The 22,434-nt window shown below is 46.9% G+C and overlaps 1 protein-coding gene across 1 annotated transcript; it reads left to right on the forward strand.

The window, feature by feature from the left end:
• The first annotated feature begins 2,985 nt into the window (after nucleotides 1–2,985).
• LOC135319038 (small proline-rich protein 4-like) lies at nucleotides 2,986–9,757 on the forward strand. The gene is made up of 2 exons (XM_064478142.1): nucleotides 2,986–3,048; nucleotides 9,536–9,757. Exons 1-2 carry the CDS (start codon nucleotides 2,986–2,988, stop codon nucleotides 9,755–9,757), a joined length of 285 nt encoding a protein of 94 aa, XP_064334212.1.
• The last annotated feature ends 12,677 nt before the right edge of the window (nucleotides 9,758–22,434 follow it).

Raw genomic sequence — 22,434 nt, forward strand, 5'->3', positions numbered from 1 at the left:
CCTAGAAAGACAAAAAGCACCAGGAAGGGAGAGCCCCAGGGATGGGGAGGACACGGGGCCCCGCTGCATCAGGCAGTGGACATACGTGTCCTTTTGCAGCCACACACTCTGGAATGACCGCACATCTGGTTTGTTTGGACACATGTTCATTGTGTGTCTATTCTGGACGAAGTACCACATAGGAGTCAAAGGAGAGCAGGGGATGTTTCTGTCCTCCAGGAGCTCACAGATAACAAAGGGACAGACCGGAACACAGTCTCTCCCAAAACAGCAGACTGGGCACTAGGACGGGTGCTTCCTGAGCGAACACAGGAATAAAATGTTGCCAGAGCAGCACGGAATGAGGGGAGTGAGGGAAGAGATGGACAAGTCCCTGGAGTTCTAAGGTGAGTCTGGCACAGACGAGGGACAGGTACTCCAGGCAAATGGACTGGCTTCCTGGCAGAAGGAGAATGAAAAAGACAGAAATTTATTTTTTAAAAACATCTGTAAATAAAACAGTAGAGTATTTGTGCAGAGAGAAAGAGGAAGGCGGGATGACTGGGGAGAGAGATTAGAAACCTTCTCAGAGAGGGGTCAGAGCATGAAGGGACTTCTAACCCGTGTTGGCAACTGTAGACTTTATCCCGAGACCTGCAGGCAATGATGGAGGGTTTGGGCACCGAGGGGCGTGGTTACTATAGATACAAGGTATTGTCCTGCCCCTTCCCTTCTCATCCAGGTCAGGAGGGGTGGCTGTGGAAGGCTGGTGTATCTGCATGTCAGTCAGCTGAATGCCTGCAGGGCCGATCACAGCCCAGCACTGAGAGCCCTGAGCAGACCTGGGGCTTTCAGGCATCACCGGCGCTGTCTGAGGCTGAGTCTGGCCGCCCCTTTGCTCACTGCCTTCTGCAGTCACTTCCCAAGGAAAGTCTCCGTGGTCAGAGAGCAGGGCACTGACCGGACAGACTGGCCCATCTTGTGGTATCTGCTATTTTATCTGTTTGATTGGGTCCCTTATCTCAACCACCATCACACAGGCCCCTCTCTCTGACCTGAGGGACAATCTCAGCCCCAGGGCCCAAGGCTCAGGAACAGTCAGGCTCCCCAGTGGGCAAATGTCCTCTTGCCCCAAACATCTTCTTACAGGAAGAGAGCCACTGACCCACCACGGCTGCCTCTGGCTGGTCTTTGCTTAAAGTTACATCCACTAGCTCAGTTGACCAGGAACGGAAATCACATAGTACCAACAAGAAAAAGAAATAAAATTAAGAAATAGTCGTCCAGCTCACAAGATACACTCCTTAGGTGGGGGCTCCTGTAAAAGCATCCTCTTTTGTTTTGTGCTATTAGTCCCATGTTCCCAAAGGGGCTTCCTTTGCTCTGCTCTAACAGGATTTGTTTTTCAAATTTAGCCATCAACTTACAAACCAGCCAGCCAGTCAGCAAATCAGTTGGTTGACCACTCAATCAGTCAGCTGATCAGTTGTTCAGTGAGCTAGGCAGTCAGCTAGTTTGTCAGCTCATTTCTTGTTTATACACTTACTTACTCACTTCCTCCCTCCGTCTTTCACTCACTCACTGACTCACTCACTCAACAGCATCCTTTAGTCATCGGGCCACCCACTCACCAACTAGCTAGTCTATCCAGGTACCAATTTTTACCGAGTGTAAGTTCTGTCCTAAACATCTTTCCTGCTTTTAGGAAGCTTGCAATTTGGTTGGATATAAAGAAACACACACACAAACATAAACATCCTGGCCTCTTATGGTGATGGATGATTTGAACATCGATCTTCAAGTCTGGGGGATATAAAGACAATGTGCGTGGCTGAGATAAACAGGGAGAGCGACTTAGAGAGGGCAAGCATCAACCCGAACCTGAAAAGCTGGATTAGTCCACAGAGCATCTTGGCACTTCACTGGTTCTGCCAACGAGTATGTCTAACGTTGTGTTTCCCATTCAGTTCATTTACTTATAAATCATTCACCTCTTCATTTATGAATTCAGTTTTGTTCATATTTGTGGAGTGAATATAATAGGTGTTTAGCTAGTAAGAGGGGTAGAAGATAAACACATGAATATACGGTAAGGATGGGACAGCTCCTACCATCAAGGAACTTGTATTTGATGCCAAGGTAAATACACAGTGTTATAATTTATATGTATATCAAGTCAAAAATTAGATGAAAAGAGCTTTAAATAGGTATACATTTTTAAAAAATGATACAAATGAACTTATTTACAAAACAAAAAGAGACTCACAGACATAGAAAATAAACTTATGATTACCAAAGGGGAAAGGGTGGGGAGGGAAAAATTAGGAGTTTGGGATTAGCAGATACACATTACTGTATATAAAATAGATAAGCAATAAGGTCCTGCTGTATAGCACAGGGAACTATATTCAATATCTTGTAATAACATATAATGAAAAAGAACATATATACATATATATGTATGTATAACTGAATCACCATGCTGTATACCAGAAACGAACACAACATTGTAAATCAACTACACTTCAATTTTTTAAAAAGCTGTGGGAGTTGAGCAGAAGAGGAAAACACTTCTTTTGGGAGAGAATAAGGAAAGAGGTCACGGAGAAAGCGATGTTGCCGGCCAGAGCCAGAGCCGAACTCAAGATCAGCTGTTGATCGCTCGAAAGCAATGAGCTTTTTCATTGAGAGACAATGTTTGAGAGACAAGAGTTGGTGAAAAGAGAAAGATGCTTTTTTCAGGGAGCCCGAAACCTGAGAAGGTGATGGAGCAGCATCCCAAAGCCCATCTCTGAGTTGTTGATCAGAGCGCAAGAGGTTTTAAAGGAAAGCTTCACGGATGCACAGGGACGCGATGTGCAGAACAGCACAGTCAGCTCCAACAGTCTTCTTGAAACTAGTCTGGTCAGCGTCATCTTGATCTTTTTAAGCACAGCTAATCTTCAACTCCAGAGTCAGTTTGTTCCCATTTTCTTGAGGCCAGCTCCTGGAGTTATTGTCCAGGTCATGGATTCAGTGCTGCTCAAGATGGAGCAGCTTGTGTCCTGGCTACAGTCTGGTTGCCATGCGGTGAGCCTTCTCCCTCTGGTGGTGATTTTAGTAGCTGCACAACAAATCAGGAATGTGTCTCAGACAGTTATGTCCTTCAGGAAGGAACTAGGGATTCTGTGACTACAATACGGCTGATTTACTGTTTCAACTGCTACCAGTTCTCCAGGCCTAACTACTTTTTGTGTCACTGCATGTCTACATCCTTTCAATCATTAATTCTTAAGCCAGGCATTTGTGACTCACGGGAGGCCTCTGGGAGAATAAAGCCTTTTTCTGCAAACAAGAAATGGTCGACATTGAAGGGCTTTGGTCCCTCAGAGGACCCCATAGGGTCCTGCTCGGTTTCAGCAATATTTTAAATGGTACTTAAAGGTGACCTTGAATCTCACTGGGAAATTTGGTAGTAGAGTGCCGTCACAGAGCAAATGGTTTGAGGCAAGAAAGCATGAGGAGAGTTTTGGAAACAGCAATCACGCTAACAGCTGTGTTAAGGAAAGGTGGGAGCTCAGATGGGAATTCTAGGTGGGATCAGCTTGTGCAGGATATTTAAACAATGTGTATCTTCTCTCCTCCTTCAAGTCCCTCAATAATTCTCACTGATAAATCCTAGCAGATCACTCCCTGCTTTAGGCTAAGCCAGGGATGCCTCCGTCTGCCTCTCAGGGCAGACATCTCTAATCGATATCAGCACTCTTGCCGGTGGAGCCTGAACTCAGTCTTCTCAATTCACTACCGATTTCACTGGGATGAAACACAGTTGCCCTCCCAGACTTAACCATATGTTTACAGAATGTTAGCCCTCAGTGGGATCTCAGAGGAAATTTTAGCCCATCTCCTCATCTTGGAGAACAGAAAAATAGAGGCCCAGAAAAGTTAAAGGGTGTGCCCGAGATCTCACAGGCAGTGAGGGGTGAGTGTCAGTAGGGCTATTTCTCTGCTCCCTTGGCTCCTTCCCTCTGTCTCTAAGGACAGTGTCATGTCCAAGGAGAGGGTGATTAGTGTGTCAGCACCACCTGACTTCCAAGAGGCCGACCTTGGCACTCTACCCAGAGATGGATGCTTTGCTCACCCTCTCCCCTTCCACCGCCAGTCTTTGACTTCCACACGTGAGTCTATGGGTGTTCTGTTGGAACGAACCTCTCACCAGGTCCAGGACTTTATTTCCCTCTTTATGTAACGCCTAGGGCTGTGGAGGGTCTTCCAGAAAGGTATCCTAGGGGGATGAAGGGTGGAGGGAGGAGATAGATAAATTAATCACACATTTCTGGAGACTCACCCCCTCACTGTTTCCTCTCCATGGGACTTCTTTTAATACTACGATGCAGAATACCTAATATTAGTATCGGAGCATCTAATTTGCAAATAGATAAATCAGAGGGTGAAATGAGTCATGTTTAAAATGGATTTCCCAGATGAAAAAAAGTTCTCTTTAAGTGGCATCTTCTAGAACATTTGTTGACAGATTGTTAAGTAATCAGTGGAGGTTAAGTCGAAACTAAAATGTTCTAAGCCATGACCGCTGGTTAAGTATCAACCAGAAATTAAGATAAAGCAAATGTCACATGATTATAATTTTTCAAGTGAGATGATATTTGCAGTTTGCTCAGTTAGATTCCACATATAAGCAACATCATATGATGTTTGTCTTTCTCTCTCTGACTTTCTTCGCTTAATATGATTATCTCCAGGTCCATCCATGTTGCTACAAATGGCAGTATTTCATTCTTTTTTATGGCTGAGTGATATTCCATTGTGTGTGTGAGGGTGTGTGTGTGTGTATCACATCTTCTTTATCCAGTCATCTGTTGGTGGACATTTAGGTTGTCTCCATATCTATTTTGCTGGATAAACAGCTTAAACATAGGAATGCTGGCAGCCCCAAACCTCCACTGTTCTCTCTACCAAGCACAGTCCTCCCCTCCTAAAAGCCTCTCATGAGTAATCCACAGCTCTCCTTTGTGTCTTACTTTGTTTCAGTCTTGGAAATAGCATGATAAATAGGTTCTATGCATCTCCAGATGGCGCCATCAACAACCCTTCTTTTCCCCCAAAGCCTAGAGACAAAGGTGCCTGGGTGAATATGAATCCAAAGGGAGAATTAGGTGATTAGCATTGTCCCTGGCAGAGTCCCCTCCCAGTGTCAGGTCTCTGCTGCCTGGTCACCCCATTGTTTGTCTGCAGGGTGGGGCTGGGATTTCTCAAGCTTTGACTCACCTTTGGAAATGAGTCTTGCCTGTGCCCTCCCCTCCCTGATGGAGTCATGGGCACACACCTGCTCTCAGGTGTCTTCTCCCTAGAGAGGCAAGATGCACAGCCTGGCTTCCTGATTTCAATAAAGTATGGTCCTCTGAGGATGGGAGAGCAGTTGCAGGACTCACAAAGGGCCAGATGACAGTCTGGTGTCCGGCCAGGCTGGGGCAGTGGGGGTGCGAGCGGGCACTACAGAGCCATCATTCTGCATAGCTTCTTGGACCCACCTCGCCTGGAGGAGTTGTCTACATGGGGTGGTTTGAGGGGTGCCAGGAAGTCTCCTCTCCTCCTTTGAAAGAATCCACTCCCCTAGCCAGTCAGGTTGTCTGGAAAGGAGCCATTACAGATTTAAGAGACTTGGGTGGGCTCTCATTTCTGGATTCCAGATCCAGCCGCCATCAAAGCCACAATTTTTCCATCTATAAAATTTATAATACAATTAGCTTTTGTCATAGAGGGTTGTGAAAATGTTATATAGAGGTGCTTTCTAAGGTTTAATGATTAATAAAAATGCACCTTGCCTGGACCATAGGGGAGAGGGATCAGTTAGGGTCTTTAAGAGAAAGGAGGGTGACAGGCTTGGTGGGAAAGATAGTGCCTGCATGCCAGAGAGGAAAGAGAATGGGGGACTGGTGCAAGAGGTGGAGACCACCAGAACAAGCTTCCTAACTTTGCCAGGAAGTGGCCCAGTGCTGTGAGCACTACAACAGACTAAAAATTGCTGTGAAGTCAGGAAACCTGTGATCCAACCCCAGCTTTGACATTAATCTTGTGTGACCTTGGGTCAAGCATGTCTTCATTCCAAGTCTCAGCTTCTCCCTCTATAAAGCAGGGATAATGCGGCCACCAAGGAAGTTGAGTGCCAGGGTTTAGAAAAGTCTAACATGTTAGATGCATCTAAGTTTGATTGACTCTTGGATATTAATGACCCAGAGGATACGGCCATCTCGAGGCCAGTCTTGTTTAGGTATCCATAACCCACACCCCACCTCGAAGCATCCTGTGAGGTGATAGTTGTGTTATAAGCTGAGGTTTATCACTAGATAGAATCCTCAGAACTGAGCAGGAGTTGTTGACAAACAAAGTAAGAGGCCAATGAGCAGACCAGGAAAATAAGAAGTAAGGTTTATTGTAGAGAAGATACATGGGTGATCGAGACAGTAGGGCGGGCTCAATCCACCCCTTCCTGAGCAGTCACACATACACTGACGCCTTCTAGGTGATTGTGAGAACATCTTGACCTGTGTCCACATCCAGTCCATCCTGCTGCAGGTTTCCCTTTTAGAAGGTTTGCATCAGAATGGAGATAATGGTGTGGAAACAGGGAAGAGGTGGGTGTAGGCAGCGGTGGTGTTCATCTCGAAGGTGGAATGCAAATCCTGGAATCTGGAACCCAGAGTGTTTCATTCTTAAAGTTGTTAAGCTTGGGAGAGGGTGGAGAAGGAGGTCTGGCCTGGACAGGAAATTCAAGAAAGAGTTAATTTTTAAGCAAGGCTGACCCCCTAAAATGATCAATGTTCGGCCTATATATGACAGGAAACTCAGAAAAGATCATTAGTCATGGCCCCCACCCAGCGACAGTCACTTGTCCACAGAGGAGACGCCAGCCACTGTAATGCAGGAGAAACGAGCCCTGGGCCAGGGCCCCCACCCAGCTCCACCCCTACTCGCTGCGTGCTGTTGAGCAAGTCAGTTAACTTCTTTAGATCTACTTGTTTAAACTATAAAATCAGATTTGCCCTACCCAACAGAATTGCCATGACGCTTAAATAAGGCAAGGGGTCTGAAAAATGCTTTTGAAGGGACTTTTAGATATTTCCATCACTTTTCAGGCAGCCTTATGCTTTGCTCTGATAATGACAGAAATAAACACATCAATGGACTTTAGTTGACAGGATCCTGAGGTTTGAGGCAGTGGCCCCCAAATCCTGTGTTTCCCCATCCCAGGGGCTAGGAGGCCGAGTGCAGGACCAGGGCTCCTCCCTCCCAACTGAATAAGTCCTGGAGTCAAGTTGCCAGATTTAGCAAATAAATTCAGCCTACCTAGTTATATTTAAATTTCAGATAAGCAACAAGGAATTTTGTAGTATGTCTCATGCGATACTGGGGACATACTTAATACTGAAAAAATTCTGTTTATCTTAAATTCAAATTTAACTGGGTGTCTTTTATTATCTGGAAACTCTACCCCAGAGGCCAAATTCTACCCAACCCTCTTTCACCACCACTAATACCCACGGCAGTCTGACTCCCGGTGGGCAGGTGGGACACAACACCGCCACAGAGATTGAGCCTGGGGGCGCCATTCCCATCCTTCTACCTGTAACCATGGCATCACCTTATAGGAGCTACAATGGGAAACTGAAACAATGGGCTCGAGGCTGACCTCAGGGCACCGTGATCGCTCAGGAAACCGCAGCAGTAGCAGAAAAGGTGATGTTCCTGCTTTTGTTGGAAGTGCCCCAAGCCCACATTCCCCCTCCTCTTCTTCCTTCCTCAATGTCTCTGATAACTCCAAGTCTGCAAACAGAGCTTCAGATTTGTTCTGTTTTGAAAAGCTTTCAAGCTCTTGAGCAAACGCCTTAGGTGGATGGAGTCAGCTCCGGAAGACTGGGACCTGCAATGCTGGGATAGCTGGTGGGTGGTTTTCTTCAAAACAGGCCAGTGAGGCGAGTCTCCGGAGGAAGAGCCGGTGGGAGACGTGGGTGAGGAGTCCCCTGGGAGGTGGTGATCAGGGCTGTGCCAAGCGCCTGGGGCAGGTTAGGGGCCCTGATAAGGTGGCCAGGAGTAGCTGACATGGACCTATGTTCAGCCTCCTCTTCTAGGGTCTGGTTTGCGCCTCCGGTAAGTGGTAATTCATTTGTCCTCCTGGGATCTGCTGGGCCCTCTCCTGCTCTTTGATCTGCCTTGAGCCGCTAGGCCAAGATCCTCTCTGGGTGATCAGAGAAACGACATAAGCCTCGTGACAATTAAGGAAATGTCACACTAATTGTTACTCAGGAAACTCAGTCTCCATTCCGCACCAATGCTACGTGTGACTAATTTCCTGACTCTGGGTTTGAGGGGTTTTCTCACTGAGGGGAGACATTTAGAGCTGTAGCATTTTATAGCAATCCTGTGCCTCCTCCGAAGCCTTTTGCACCCTTCCTGCCTTGTCAGCCCTGCCAGCGAGCTTTCTCAACCTCTGCTTTTAGCTTTACAGAAACGGGTACAATGAATATTGTGTTTTACACTGTGCAGCCTCACTGTCAGAACTGCCAGCTGGGGCCTGTACTTGCCATTTATAAGTACAAGCTTAGAAGACCAGGAATGATGCCTACAAAGAAAACCAGAGACACACGTCAGAGCCGGGAAGGCCTCAGAGACTTTCCAGATCAACATCCTCCAAATAAAGGCATGGAGGTCCAGAGATGTCAGGTGGCCCAGGGGTGTGCCTGGCAGGTGGGCGGCAGGTTTGGCTCTGGAACCCACACCTGTGCCTCCCTGGCCAGTGCTCTTTCCTCTGAACCAAGCTGCCTCTTGGTAAACCATCCTCCTGCCATCCCTGGCCTCCAGTGATCTAGTTGGCCTTCAGTTCCCCAGTTCTCCTTGGAGGGTTAGAACCACTATCCCACAGCTACAGTAAATAACCTGCCTTACCATTTAAAAAAAGGAAAAAAAGGAGTTGCCCTAGCACCCCAAGGTTAAGTCAGGGATAGCACCAGGATTAGAACTCAGGCCTCTGGGGTCCCAGGACCAGCTCTCCCCAGCCCCATCACTTCTACACCACGATGCTTCTCTCTAATACAGACTGCTCCTTCCCCCTTCCTCGTGCCTTTCCACCTTTTCCCACGCCCATTGTGTGCCCTTCCCAAGGTAGACAGTTGGCATTGCCAACCCATCAGCCAAGATCTCATGCCTTGATCTGGTAAAATATCTGGGTCACCTTGACTCAGAACCTCATCTTATTTCCTGTTAAGACTAAGATTAAAAAAATGATGCATTCAGTTGGGTCAGGAGTCCGTGCGAGGGTGAAGGAAGCTAGGAAATCAGAGCAGCCGAGGTAAAGGAGGAAAGAGAAAGAAAGATCCCAGTAAGTGCATGTGAATCCACCCATTAATCAGCTCAGGGCTGCTAACCACTTAGCACATCCTTGGCTGCTGGAGAAAACACTCTTTAGGAGTCAGGAGGGAGAGGAGACGGAGAAAACCCTTCTCATGGTGTCTGTGCCCAGGCTTCTTCTAGGCTCAGCTGTCCTGCCGCCACGTCTTCCCAGTGGCAAGAGCAGCGCCGGCGCCCGCCCCAGACGGCCCAGCAGCAGCAGGTGAAGCAGCCCTGTCAGCCACCCCCTGTCAAATGTCAGGAGACATGTGCACCCCAAACCAAGAACCCGTGTGCTCCCAAGGCCAAGAAGCAATGCCCACCCAAGGGCGCAGCCATCCCAGCCCAGCCGAAGTGTCCCTCAGCCCAGCAGGCCCCCAAGAGTAAACAGAAGTAAGGATGGACTGAGATACCACAGGCCCACCATCCGGGCTACCAGATGTAGCTCCTCCTCCTCCTGCTTCTCCTCCCCCAGCCCCAGGATTTGCCCTCCTCTCCTGCCTCCTCCTGCCCAACGAAGCACTGTCAGGATTTCCTCCCACTGAGCCCCTCATCACATGCACCCCCTTGTGCCCTGTCTTCTTCTCTGTCCCACTCTGATGCTCTCCTGGGTGGACATGAGCGAGGCCTCATCCTCGCCAGCCTCCCCTTTGGTCACAGCTAGGATTCCCTCCCCGAGCTTCTTTCCTGTGTCCTCCCCTAATGAATCTGTGCTTCACATCATTGTCTGTGTCCTGGCCCCAGTCTGGGATGCATTCATTGGTTCTGAGGGGATGTTTGGGGGAGCGGGTTTGCGAGTACACACATGCCCAGGAGTCATCCCCAGGGACTTCACTGGTCTCCAGCAATTAATGATGGGGGTTGTCAGACCCTGACATCTTGGGTAAAGGAGGGGAGAGAAAGCCTGACTAGCTGACAAGAGTCTGGAAGCCTCCTGCCAGCTAACTGTGTCTAAGGAAGGATGAAGTGTGGAAAAGTTGAGCTCCTACCACTAGAAATCCCTAGCCTACTTGCTGGATGCGATTTTGCCTATTGGAAGTTGTCATACTGAAAAAGCAGACAAAACATACATAAATGACGTGCGAGTGCTACAAAGCACTTCTGCAAACATGTACAAATGGAATTTTCATGTATTTATTATTTATTCATTAACTCACACTCACTCACTCACTTATCACTCACCCATAATATTTAGCAAATAAATGGTGATGGGTCAAACGGACATTCTCACAGAACCAGTACATGTTAACCCACGTTATGCATTCACAAAAATAGTCCCTGATAAATTGTAGATCTGAATTTGAAAGTTAGAAAATACATGATTTTAGAAGAAAACACCAAACCTTGGAGTAAGCAAAGATTTCCTAAACAGCACAAAAGTGTCACCTATAAAAAAAAGTTAATAAATTGGGTTACATTAAAACTAAGGACTTCAATTCACCCAAGGAGACTATTAAAAGACACAGACTGGGAAAATTTTATACACATATATACACATACATACACATATATTTAATAGATAAAGCATTATATTCAGAATATATAAAGGACTCCTCAAACCAGTAAAAACTACAGACAACCTACTAGAAAAATGGGCAAAGACTCAAGCAGGTACTTCATGAACGAGAATGTTCAAATGACCAATAAACATTTAAAAAGGCACTGAACACTAGTTATCAGGGAAATTCAAATTAGAATGAAAATGTGATGCCACTACACAGTGCAACACACTGGCTAAAATCAAAGACACGGACAATACCAGGTTCTGGTGAGGACGTGGATAAGCAGGAACCCTCCTTCCCTGCTGACGGGAGAATAAACTGGGCAGCCACTTTGGGAAACTGCCGGACGGTATTTTCTAAAGCTGAGCATTCGCATCGCCATCCCAGCAGGCTCACCCTTCGGCGTGTGCACAACAGAAACGTGTGCATGTGCTGCTGAGACACACATACGAAAAGGTTCATGGCAGCAGGATTTGTATTAAGTCCGTGTCGACAATATCCTAAATCCCATTAACAGCAGAACGGAGAAATTAACTGTAGTACATTCATACAATGAGATACCCCGCGACCATGAGATTAGACACGCTGCATTACATGGCTTGGGCAAATCTCATACACACAGTCTTAAGGGGAAGAAAGTAGACGTTAAAAGCATGTACTGAATTGTACCATTTATACAGAGTCAGAGTGCCTGGACGTGAGATGAAGGCTGCAGCAGGGGGCTTGTCGGGTTCTGTGTCTTTGTCTGGGTCCTATGGAAACGGATGCTGCCACTTTGTGAAAATTCATTGAGCTGCCTGAACTTTCCAGTAAAATACACTTCCAAATTCTTTAAGTTATGTTTCCTCCCTAATCGACTTGACAAATGATTTTTCTGATCCTTCCTAGACTTCATAGATTTCCTACCCTATCATGTCTTCAAACTCCGTCCACAATGTTACCGAGAAATCGGCCTCTGCACCCCGAAAAGCAAATTCAAACTCGGAGGCAGAGTCTTGGGAACAAAGGACAAAGCAGCCTTACTGCTTTGCCCGGCAAAGGGAGTCCCAGCCAGCTCATGCCTTAAAGACTGTGAGCCTGTCTTGGGGTTTGGTATCTTAAGGTTTTATAAAAAAAATTGGATGGAACAGAAAAGGTGATAATCAGGGCATTTTACAGGGGCTACGTCCTCTTAACCTCCATGAATCTTAAGGAGGAACTCGGAGGTCTGTCCACTCTTCTGAGATTATCAGCCTATTACCTCCTTCCTGGAGCACAGCCTCTGTGTTAAAGTTATTCTCAGTAAAGAATGAATCAGCGAGTAGTTTCGCATCAGGGAAGACAGTTTGCTATGTACACCTTTCACAGCAAGTCACTAAGATCCAAATCATATTTCTGTTCTTCTGAGGACAAGAAAGTATACTTACAAGGACTCTAAATGCTGCAGGAGGGGAGGGAGGGCTCACCGCCATCTCTCCTCTCTGTCCCTCCTCACTGTTGTGGGACAGAAGGGGGGCGGGTCGGTGGCATGGTGACATGCGGATTGGTAAAAGAATTCCCCAGAGACAAAGTATGACAGTAGAAAAGGAGTTTATTAGGGGTGCACTGCCATAGCCCACAGCGGGCCACACAGACGAGAGGTGCCCGCATGAGCCCCAAGGGCCAGCTGTTGGGGGCTTTTATAAGGTCGCGTCACAGGGTGAAGGAAGAAGGAATCCAACCCAACTTCTCATTTTATGGACAAAGGACTGAGGTGAAGGGACTTGCTCGAAGTCACAGGTTTATTTTGCTGTGGAGCCAGAAGTGGAACCCACGTCTCTGCTTTCCCAGTCCAGAGAGCTCACCAGGCCAGGAAAGAGGCAGTTTACAATTAGCATAGATTTCTGAGGCAGTAAAAAGACTTCCATCTGGCCCCTCTCTAGGCAGAGGAGGGTCCTGAGACGAATGTTTTGGCAGTTAACCCCCCAGTGGTAAACGATGATGACAAGACCAAGCATTTATTGAGCATATAATATACACAGACACTTGTGGACATTGTCACCAATTCTCAAAGACATTCTGCAGATGATTGTTATTAAGCCATCACAGCATTTCACATATGAGAAAACCAAGGCTTGGGACCTAATTGACTGGATGCAGTCATACAGCCAGGACATGGAGATGCTGAGGTTCAGTGTGGTCCAGTCTGACTACAGAAGCCCTGTCCCTTTCTCCAAAGGAACTGAGTGTCAGAACAGCTCCCATGCAGACACCCAGGACTGGGCACTTCGCTTCCAAGGGGCTCCTGGCCTGAAGAGGAGGTGGCAGGGGAAAGAGCTGCCCCAGTTTGTGACCACACTGTTCTGCCTCTGGGGCGGAGAGAGTGTTCTGGGCAAGTGGAGTGGGGAGTGTGGGGCCGGCCGACGTCCTTCACAGTCCAGCGACCCCATTCCTGGGCTCTCAGACGTCTGCCTCTGATCCTTAAAACACAAAGTACTTTTTCTACTGGGCATGTTTCCCCAACAAACAAACAGCCCTAGGTAATGCCAAATCTCACAACAGCTCAGGCTGGCTTGCTTCAGCCCACCTTACCAGAGTCATAAACCCCACCACCCCTCACAGACCCTAAACCTCTTACCTCACCTACAGCCAGTCAGAGCCTTGTACACAAGCCGGTCAGGCGCCCTGCCACCTGACTTTACAAACGCCTAGGAACCGGCCCTCTGGGCTCAGCAGGCACCTCTCGTCTGTGTGGCCCGCTGTGGTCCATGGCAGTGCACCCCTAATAAACTCCTTTCTACTCCCATACTTTATCTCTGGTAAATTCTTTTACCAACCTGCATGTCACCATGTCACAGCACCCCCACACACACACTGTCCCACAACATTAGTAAGCGGAGTCCATGTGATCCGGGCGGCAGAGATGCCCAGAAAATGACAGAATGGATAAATGAAAGAACAAACAAATGAAAGGTCAGATTTCATAAACCATTTCAGACTGTGGTAATCAGAGAATGTAAAAAGAAGTGACAACTGTGCATTTTAGGTGATTTTGAAAAATAAAGGTTTATTTCTAGTGAGCAGGAGAGGGAGGACAGAAACCCATCATTTTTAGCACTTTGGGACTCCAAAGGTCATAATTTGGCCCTGCCAGAGGCTCCTTGGAGGTAGGAAGCATGGACCTCTAATCCACTGAAGGAAATCAGAATATGTCACCCCAAAATATGCTTCTTTGACATAAAAATTATTTTGAGCTGAAGGCGATTAAGAAACAGCAAACAGGAAAAAAAAAATCCCCCCTTTCTGCCTAAAAGCAGGATATAAATTCCTCTGCTAGAGCTAGAATCTTATCAGACTGGGATGGCACCAGAGGCATCTGCAAACCAAGCTTCCTCCATCAGTTCCCACCCACATATTTACCTTCCCACAGTTTGCTGCCCTTGGAAGCCTAAAGCTGCTTTCCTCTGTCCTGTCATTTCTCTACAAATGTCTTGTTCCTTGTGGAAGATGCTGTGTAAACCGCAGTCCTGCTTTGAGCTCTTTTTTTAGGTTTCTCTCCTCGGATGTGTGCTACGGGCATTAATAAATGGTTTGATTTCCTTTTGTTCATCTGTCTTTTTTTTTTTTTTTTTTTTGAGTCCCAGCTAAAAACATGAGTGGTGGCAGAGTTTTGCTTTTCTTACACCACCAAAAAGTCTCTATACCATGCAGGTGGCGGTGTCCAGGCAGGTGACACAGGACCAGCTCCTGGCTTGAGGCCGCTGGCTCCAGGATCAGCCCAGATAAGCCCGCCTGGGTCTGTCTTCTGATGATTCCCTGGAGGGAGGGTGGGAATTCAAGGGTATGTGGAAGTAGTTAGCCTTCCTGGGATGGGACTTAATTGCTTCCCAAGGTTCCCAGTATCCTCAGGCCAAACACTCACCTCCATGGGCATCCAGCTGCATCAACATGAACACGTGCCCAGGCAAATCAGCGCCCACCTGAACCTCCTTCCACCTGGAGGGGTCATGGGACTGAGGCTCCTTGTCTGGATTCAGGTTCTAGTTGAGACAACCTGCTGGAGCAGTGACTTTCAAACCTGGTGGTATCTGAGGACTTTTTAAAAAATCAAAAATCAACTGATTAAATAAATCTCGAGTGGAGCCCACTTGGGGATTTTTTTTTTTAAGATACCAGATTCTGTCTGTAAGTTGCAATCAAGGTAGAAAAGCCACTGGGTTTACAATCTAGTGTTTCCCAACTTACCTGATCATAAAAAGCACTTGGTGAACACTTTAGAGACACAGAGCCTCAGGCCTCCCCTATCTGTTTCTATTATAGTAGGATGAAGGAGTTGTCACTGTATCTTTAACAAGCATCCCAAGTGATTCTTTTTTACCCACTGTCTTAATTTATCTATTTATTTTTAATTGAAGTATAGTCAGTTACAATGTGTCAATTGCTGGTGTACAGCACAATTTCCCAGTCACGCACACACATACATATATTCGTTTTCCTATTCATACATGTATTTCATTTCATATACATACATATATTCATATTCTTTTTCATTAAAAGTTATCACAAGACATTGAATATAGTTCCCTGTGCTCTACAGGAGAAATTTGTTTTTTATCTATTTTTATATATAGTGGTTAACACTTGCAAATCTCAGACTCCCAAATTTATCCCTTCCCACCCTCTTTCCCCCGGTAACCATAAGACTGTTTACTATGTCTGAAAGTCTGTTTCTGTTTTGCAGATGAGTTCATTAGTGTCTTCTTTTTTCTTTTTTTAAATTCCACATATGAGTGATATCCTATGGTACTTTTCTTACTCTTTCTGGCTTACTTCACTTAGAATGATGATCTCTAGGTCCATCCATGTTGCTGCAAGTGGCATTATTTTATTCTTTTTTATGGCAGAGAAATATTCCATTGTATATATATATATATATATATACCACAACTTCTTTACCCAGTCATCTGTCAATGAACGTTTAGGTTTCTTCCGTGTCTTATGCTCAAGTCAGCCTCCATCAGGGGAGCACTCCTCATTGATGGGTATTGAGTCCCAGAAGCTCACAGAACAATGCCTGTTTCTCCACCAGACTTTGGCAAGGCTAGGACTTCATGCTTGACATGTGGTTGTCATTCAGCAAATATGTGTTAAATAAATGACTGACTGACTACTTCACAAATCAAGAAGATTATGGAATGTTCTGAGTCACTGGAGATGAGTCTAATAATAGATGTGCTTCAGACCCTCAGGAGAAGCACGGTCCTGGATATCTCGCATCCATCTGCAGTGCCCTCGTCACTACAGTAGTTGTTTTGCATAGGTAATCACGTTTAATAGCAGCCCTGGCAGCCCATCTTATCATTCCTAACTCACAGGTAAGATAAACAGATTCTTAAGGTCTCAGAGTCAAATGCTGGATTTGCCTCTTTGCCCCACCACCTATTTGCCACATAAACTTGGTCAGATGACAGTCTTTGTGCTTCAGCTTCCATGTCTGTAGAATGGATTTAAGGACCCGTTCCTTGCAGTGATAGTGTGCAGATTAGCGTCAAGTGCATAGAACAAAGTCTAACACTTTGTGGTGCTAATCAAATGGAAGCAATTATTATTAAGAAACTTTCTCAATATCACACACACACACACAGCCGGTAAGGAGCAGAGCTAGAATGTGAACCTGGGACTTCATGTTTCCAAAATCTATAAAGGTCACCCTGCACTCTGGAGGCACTTGCTTTAAGAAGTGGGTCAGTGATGAAGCAGGCATAGCTGAATAAACAAGAGGGGACCAACAACTACAAATAGCAGCCACCCGCGATGGGGTTTTGGACTCTCTGTCCAAGTATGTTTAGTCATGTGGTTATCGCTCTGCCCCTTCAACAGCCCGAGGGGCAATGAGCGATCAGTGAGGGAGCATTTATCTAGGACAGTAGTCTGAACCATCTGAGATTCCATTTTGAAATTCAATACCCTCAATTAAAAAATATATGTGTGTGTGTGTGTGTGTGTGTCTTTGATCATCCATACCCAGAAGAACTCTATCTCCAATTGATCAGTTCAGCTGTGTGAGAATGTCAGGACCCAGCTGGGACTCCTTCACCTCCCTCTCCTCCTCCTCTTCCTTCTCCTCTCCTCCTCCTCTCTCCCCTCCTCCTCTTCCTTCTCTTCCTCCTCCTCCCTCTCCTCCTTCTAAGAGTAGACCAGCATATGGAACCCCCCACTAGTATTGACAAGCAATATGGCAAAGTTGTTAAGGGACTGTATCCCAGCACATCCTAACTTTATGACCTCTTGAGAGAGTTACTTAACATTTTTCTGCTTCAGTTTCCTTATCTAGGGCATGCCCTGGTCATTGCCTGATCACCAGCAACTTTAGTCACCCGCTGCCATCCGACTCATATAAAGCATGGACCATGAAGTCATTGCTAATGCCCAGTAACTCGAGGTATTATCTGACAAACATGAACATCTGACAGTGTAGAGGAAAAAATGAGGAGGGATAAAGCAATCGTAAAACCCAAGCACATTGCTCCCTCGAGAAGGGCACCCTGCCCTTGGGTCCATACACACGCAGGCAAACAGACACACACACACGCACACACACACGCTGTGAGCAGCAAAAGGGAAACACACAGACAATACAAAAAAGATTCATCAGACTCAAAGGGGGAGGAAAGAATGAGACAAATTAGTAAGACTGATTATGAATAATATTTTTAGCCCATTCATTCTAAAAGTGTTTGAAGAATATTTTCATCTCATCTTTACAACAATCTTGTGACATACAACTTAAAGTTCCTATTTTAAAGAATAGGACATTTAATGAAATTATGCCATTTATAACAACATGGATGGACCTAGACGGTCATACTAAGTGAAGTAAGTCAGACAGAGAAAGACAAATATCATATGACATCACTTATATGTGGAATCTAAAAAAAATGACACAAATGAACTTACTTACAAAACAGAAAGTAACTCAGACATAGGAAACAAATTTATGGATACCAAAGGGGAAAGCAGGGGAAGGATAAATTAGGAGTTTGTGATTAGCAGATACACACTGCTACATATAAAGTAGATAAACAACAAGGTCCTACTGTACAGCACAGGGAGCTATATTCAATAACTTGCAATAACATATAATGAAAAAGAATGTATATATACATATATATAACTGAGTCACTATGCTGTACACCAGAAACTAACACAACATTGTAAATCAACTATACTTAAATTTAAAAAAAATAGGACATTAAAGTGCAGAAAGTTTAGGTAACTCGCTCAAGGTCATCCAACTAATATGGGTGAAAAGGCTTTACAACTGTGCGGGACTCTAAGCCTAGGTCCTTTCTTTTCTACATGATCCAAGTAAGAGAAGCCAGATTTAAATTTTCGTCCATCCCATCAGGGACTGGGAAAAGAAAAGAGGGAGGCCAAGGGACATGCTTTCTTCTTAGGAAGAAAGGCTTCTGTCTGATTCTGCTGCTAACGAGGCTGTGAAGACTGGACTGAGTCCCTTCCCCATCCTGAGGTGGGAAGCCCCATGAAAAAAGACGGCAGGACCCCCAGGCAGGGCCACTACCCTCCTGCCAGCACCATTTGGTTCCCTGGCCCTGCAGCATTATTTCGCTTTTTAAACTCTGAAATGGCTTGCTTCTAGGAAAGCAAAACTTACCCCTAAGATTCTATTTGTTCCCTGAGCTAATTCCTCATTGATCCATTTGTAGTGCTTCATTTGCATGGAGCTCACTCCTGATTGGTCCATTTCTAGCAAGCTTGTTCCTAATTAGTCATCTTTGTTATATCTTATTTGCATATGATGTTACAAAATGTTGCAAAGTCTAGACTGGCAGCCTATAAAAGCCTGTGTAAACCTACAGACAGGGTCCAGAGCTTGGAGTGTTAACTCCTCTGGGCTTGCTGGCGTAATAAACTTGAGTTTTCTAACCCTGCAAGTGCTGCTTGGTCTCTCGCCTGGATCCAGGTTGCTGTCACAACTGAGCTGTCACAACTGAGCTGTAACACACTTCGCTGCAACAACCCCATCTGTCTCTTGCCTTCAGCGGGACAGGGTTGGGTAGAGGTTCTCCAGCGCTAGGACGTTTGTGCTCTCTCCACCTCTGCATCCCTGCGTGTAACCATCTCTTCTCCTGCCTACTGGACCAAAATGTTCGGGAGGCTTCTAAACCCTGGGATCTGGTCCTTCTCGTCTTCTTTTTCAGATAGGGGACACTGTGTTATAGAGATTTTGTTTTCCTTTAACCATTGTGACCTGAAATGGGCAGCAGCCAAAATTCTGGTCTCTGAGGATCCTCGTGGTGATTGGGGGATGGCGACAGCAAAACTTAATACTGCTTGTTTTCACATGTTACCATATTTTATATATTGGTTCCTATGGCAAAATGACTGGAATTTGAATTCGGCATGACAGTCTCTGCAAGCTCTGGGCCTTGGGGAAGTAAAGGGGGAGGGAGTGACCTCAGTCAGGAAGTAGGCTCAGCGCTGTCCTCTTCCCCGTTCTGCACGTGAGGGATGCACAGAGGCCCGCTCAGAGCGAGTGGAGGATCCACAGTCGGTCCAGAGGGAGCCAGGCCTTGACTTGGGAAAAGCAGCAGCCGCTTGTGTTTTAAGGAGGGGCTACTATGACAGACTGAGAAATTCTGGGAAATGTACCTACCGTCAGAAGCCACCTGGCTTCCCCTTTCTTTGTGTGGGGAGTTTGTGGGGCCAGACTCACGGGCTAACCCAACCCTGACGGTGAAGAAACAGAGCTTCTCTGAAGCAAAGAACAGACTTAACACCAACCGCTGAGTGAGCTTCAGAGAAACAAACCAGGAGAAGGATGTGGATGTCAGGGATCGAGGGAAAGTTCTGGAGTCAGGAACCAGAGCGGGGTTGGGTGGAGTCAGGAGGTACAGGTGAAGGCAGGCAGGTGAGTCCAGCCAGGGTGGGGTACTGGGTGCCAGGACATAAAATTCCTTTACATGCAGGGCCAAGGCCCATGGAGGGCACAAGTACCCCAGCTTCAGAGCTGGGCTCAGATTCTCCAGGGCTAGGGACAGGCTGGGTGACACCCCACGGCAGGGAGCAGGAAGCAGTTTCCTCGGGGCTGAGAATCCTGCCAGATGCAGCCTCAGGTTCTGCCTGGAGCTCCCTCTGTCCGGGGCTCTCAGGAGTGAGTTTGGGTGAAGAAAGGGTCCTGGTCCCAAGCCTAGAGGGGAGCTAACGTGAGGCGGGAAGCTTGGAGCTCGGCTGTGGTGATGGCGCGGCCAGCAGCCCAGAGGGAGGCAGGTCATTAAACTGGCCGACCGTGAAGCAGAGGGATGGGGAAGACATCTGTCCTTTGCTGAACCCTCACTCCTCCTCTCAACTTATCCCGAAAGACAACACTTCCCAGAAATCTCTGGGCTTCTCTTTACAAATAATGCCATTCATTCATTCATTCACCCATGCATTCATTCATTCATTCTATAATTAGCAACTCAACGAGCAGCTATTACATATCAGGCACTGTGTAAGGATGGATGTGGACCAATGGCTCTGGTGACACGGTGGGAGGTTCATCCAGGACTCAAGGTCATACGAGGTGACCACCTGTGGCACCAGCAAGTGCTCTGCAAACATTTAGGTGTGTGCTGAGGGGCCAGGGAAAGAGGAATTCTCCACACACCTGGGCGCAAGGGTGATTGAGATCTTCCAAAGGCCACACCTAGTAGCACATTGTGTTTGAAGGGCAGCTCTGAAACAGTGACTTCAGGTTCATGTTATGTTGATTAGAGGAAATTGCTGGTGTTAAGGACTCAGGGAATCCCTGTTCTTCTGTCCCCAGGAAAGGGAAGCCCATGGCAAGGAGACTCTCACGGTTCCAACCATGATGGAGGAAAGGCGTACCTGGGCAGATGCTCAGAGGATGCTCACGTTCTGCCATCCATAACGCCATCACGGCTCAGGGGACCCAGGCTTGTCACCATGCCACCCTGGGACCTCCTCCAAAGAGAAAGCAACTCTGGTTCAAAACAGGCATCTTAGCACATCAGCCTTTCCCTTCCTCTCTCAGAGCCTGGTCCAGGGAGTGACCCTAAACTGAATGAGTCCCTTACTTCACCTACACTAACCCAAGCCCCTTCCTATTTTTAGCGGTGCTGGAGATACCTTCTGTCTACCCCCAGAGCCATCTGAAACATTCAGCAGCTTTATTCCTACTTAAGAGGAGTTATCTTAGCAAATATTAAGGTTTTACCCAAAAGGCAAGGCTTTCTCTGGCTTCTCACATCACCACTCACGGAAAGCTTCCCCAAGACTGTGAGTGCCCCGAGCCCTCACCCAGGGAGGCTGAGCTCCGCTCTCCACCTTTAATCTCTCTCCTGCCGGGGCTCAATTTCCTCTGTAGGCGTCAGGAGGAGGGGGAGGTTCAGACAAAGGTGAACGGAGGATTTCTGTGTGGAATTCCTCTTCACGCTGGTGGGTGCGTTGCTGTTGGATCCTGGGTGCGTTATTTCACCTCTCGTGGCCTCAAACTCCTCAGTTGTCTCTTGAAGACCCTGGAATGAGTGAGGGTTTCTGAGCCATTAAACTAGTGTCTCTGAGTTCGGCTGTGTTCCTCACCCTGGGGAGTTCCGGCTCTGTTGAGTGGAAGTGGTCTTCATATTGGGATGGCTCCTAGCATGAGACATGACTGGCATGTATTAAGGACGTCATGAATGTTTGTTGAATGAATGAGGATACAAATATTACCACAGGAGCACAGTAAGTCCCCACAGTAAGTGTTGTTTTGAACAGGTGCAGCTCTGATGCTCAGAAAGCCCCCAAAAGACAGGGAGCCAGAGAGAGGAAGAAAACCCTCAGGAGCTGGGTCTGGAGTTGGAAGTGGGCAAGAGGTTGGGGACGATTCATCCCTGAGGGCCCCACGGGGTGGGCCTGGGGTGATGGTGGTTAGAAAAGCTCCCAGGTTTTCAGGTGCGGGTGGTACACAGTCGGGTTAGGAAAGGAGGAAGGGCCACAGCCAGGAGGCTGGGTGGAGTGGAGGGAAAAGGTTATCCCAGAAATGGAATTAGCTTTTGAAAAGTCTCTGAAGTAGGAGAGGGGTGAAGGTGTGGTTGGTGAAAGCAAAGCAGGTTTACCCAGATTAACAAGCAGTCGGGGAAGGGTGGGGTTGGGGGGTGATAATTAAGTAATTCCGAATGTACGTCGTTCCGCGGAGTTAGGAGAAAGATGGGGGACTTGGGTGTAAGGGGCTAGGATGTCGCACACCAGGAGTCTATAATCAGTCAGTTCTGTTATCCCATAGCATCTACCTGACAACTCATGCCCAGCTCGGCTCCTCTGCATCCCTTCCCTTCCCACTAGCTCACATGCCCAAACGTATTCTATCCCACAGGACACAAAGAATGACCATCTCAAGGAAAAAGAGCAGAAAGGTAGCAAGACCACCGAAGGACTCAGCTCTCCCTCCGGGGTGAACCCTTTAAACCCCCCAGGAAGCAAGCCTGTGGCTCACCCCTCCCCCAAAGCAAGCTCTACACCTGCGTCTAAGGGGAAGGGTGGCAGTGGGAACTGGGCCCAGATGACATCATTGTCAGACAGCCGGTGCCAAAAAATATCAAGTGGGTGGTTT

This window comes from Camelus dromedarius, chromosome 23 (assembly GCF_036321535.1).
Source record: "Camelus dromedarius isolate mCamDro1 chromosome 23, mCamDro1.pat, whole genome shotgun sequence".
Classification (NCBI taxonomy): domain Eukaryota; kingdom Metazoa; phylum Chordata; class Mammalia; order Artiodactyla; family Camelidae; genus Camelus; species Camelus dromedarius.

What these genes read in the sequence shown, in the direction of transcription:
- LOC135319038 (XM_064478142.1), top strand. Translation starts at nt 2,986, where the DNA reads ATGGATTCAGTGCTGCTCAAGATGGAGCAGCTTGTGTCCTGGCTACAG. An exon ending in TACAGTCTGGTTGCCATGCG is followed by an intron (nt 3,049 to 9,535) that starts GTGAGCCTTCTC and finishes ACGTCTTCCCAG; the next exon opens with TGGCAAGAGCAGCGCCGGCG.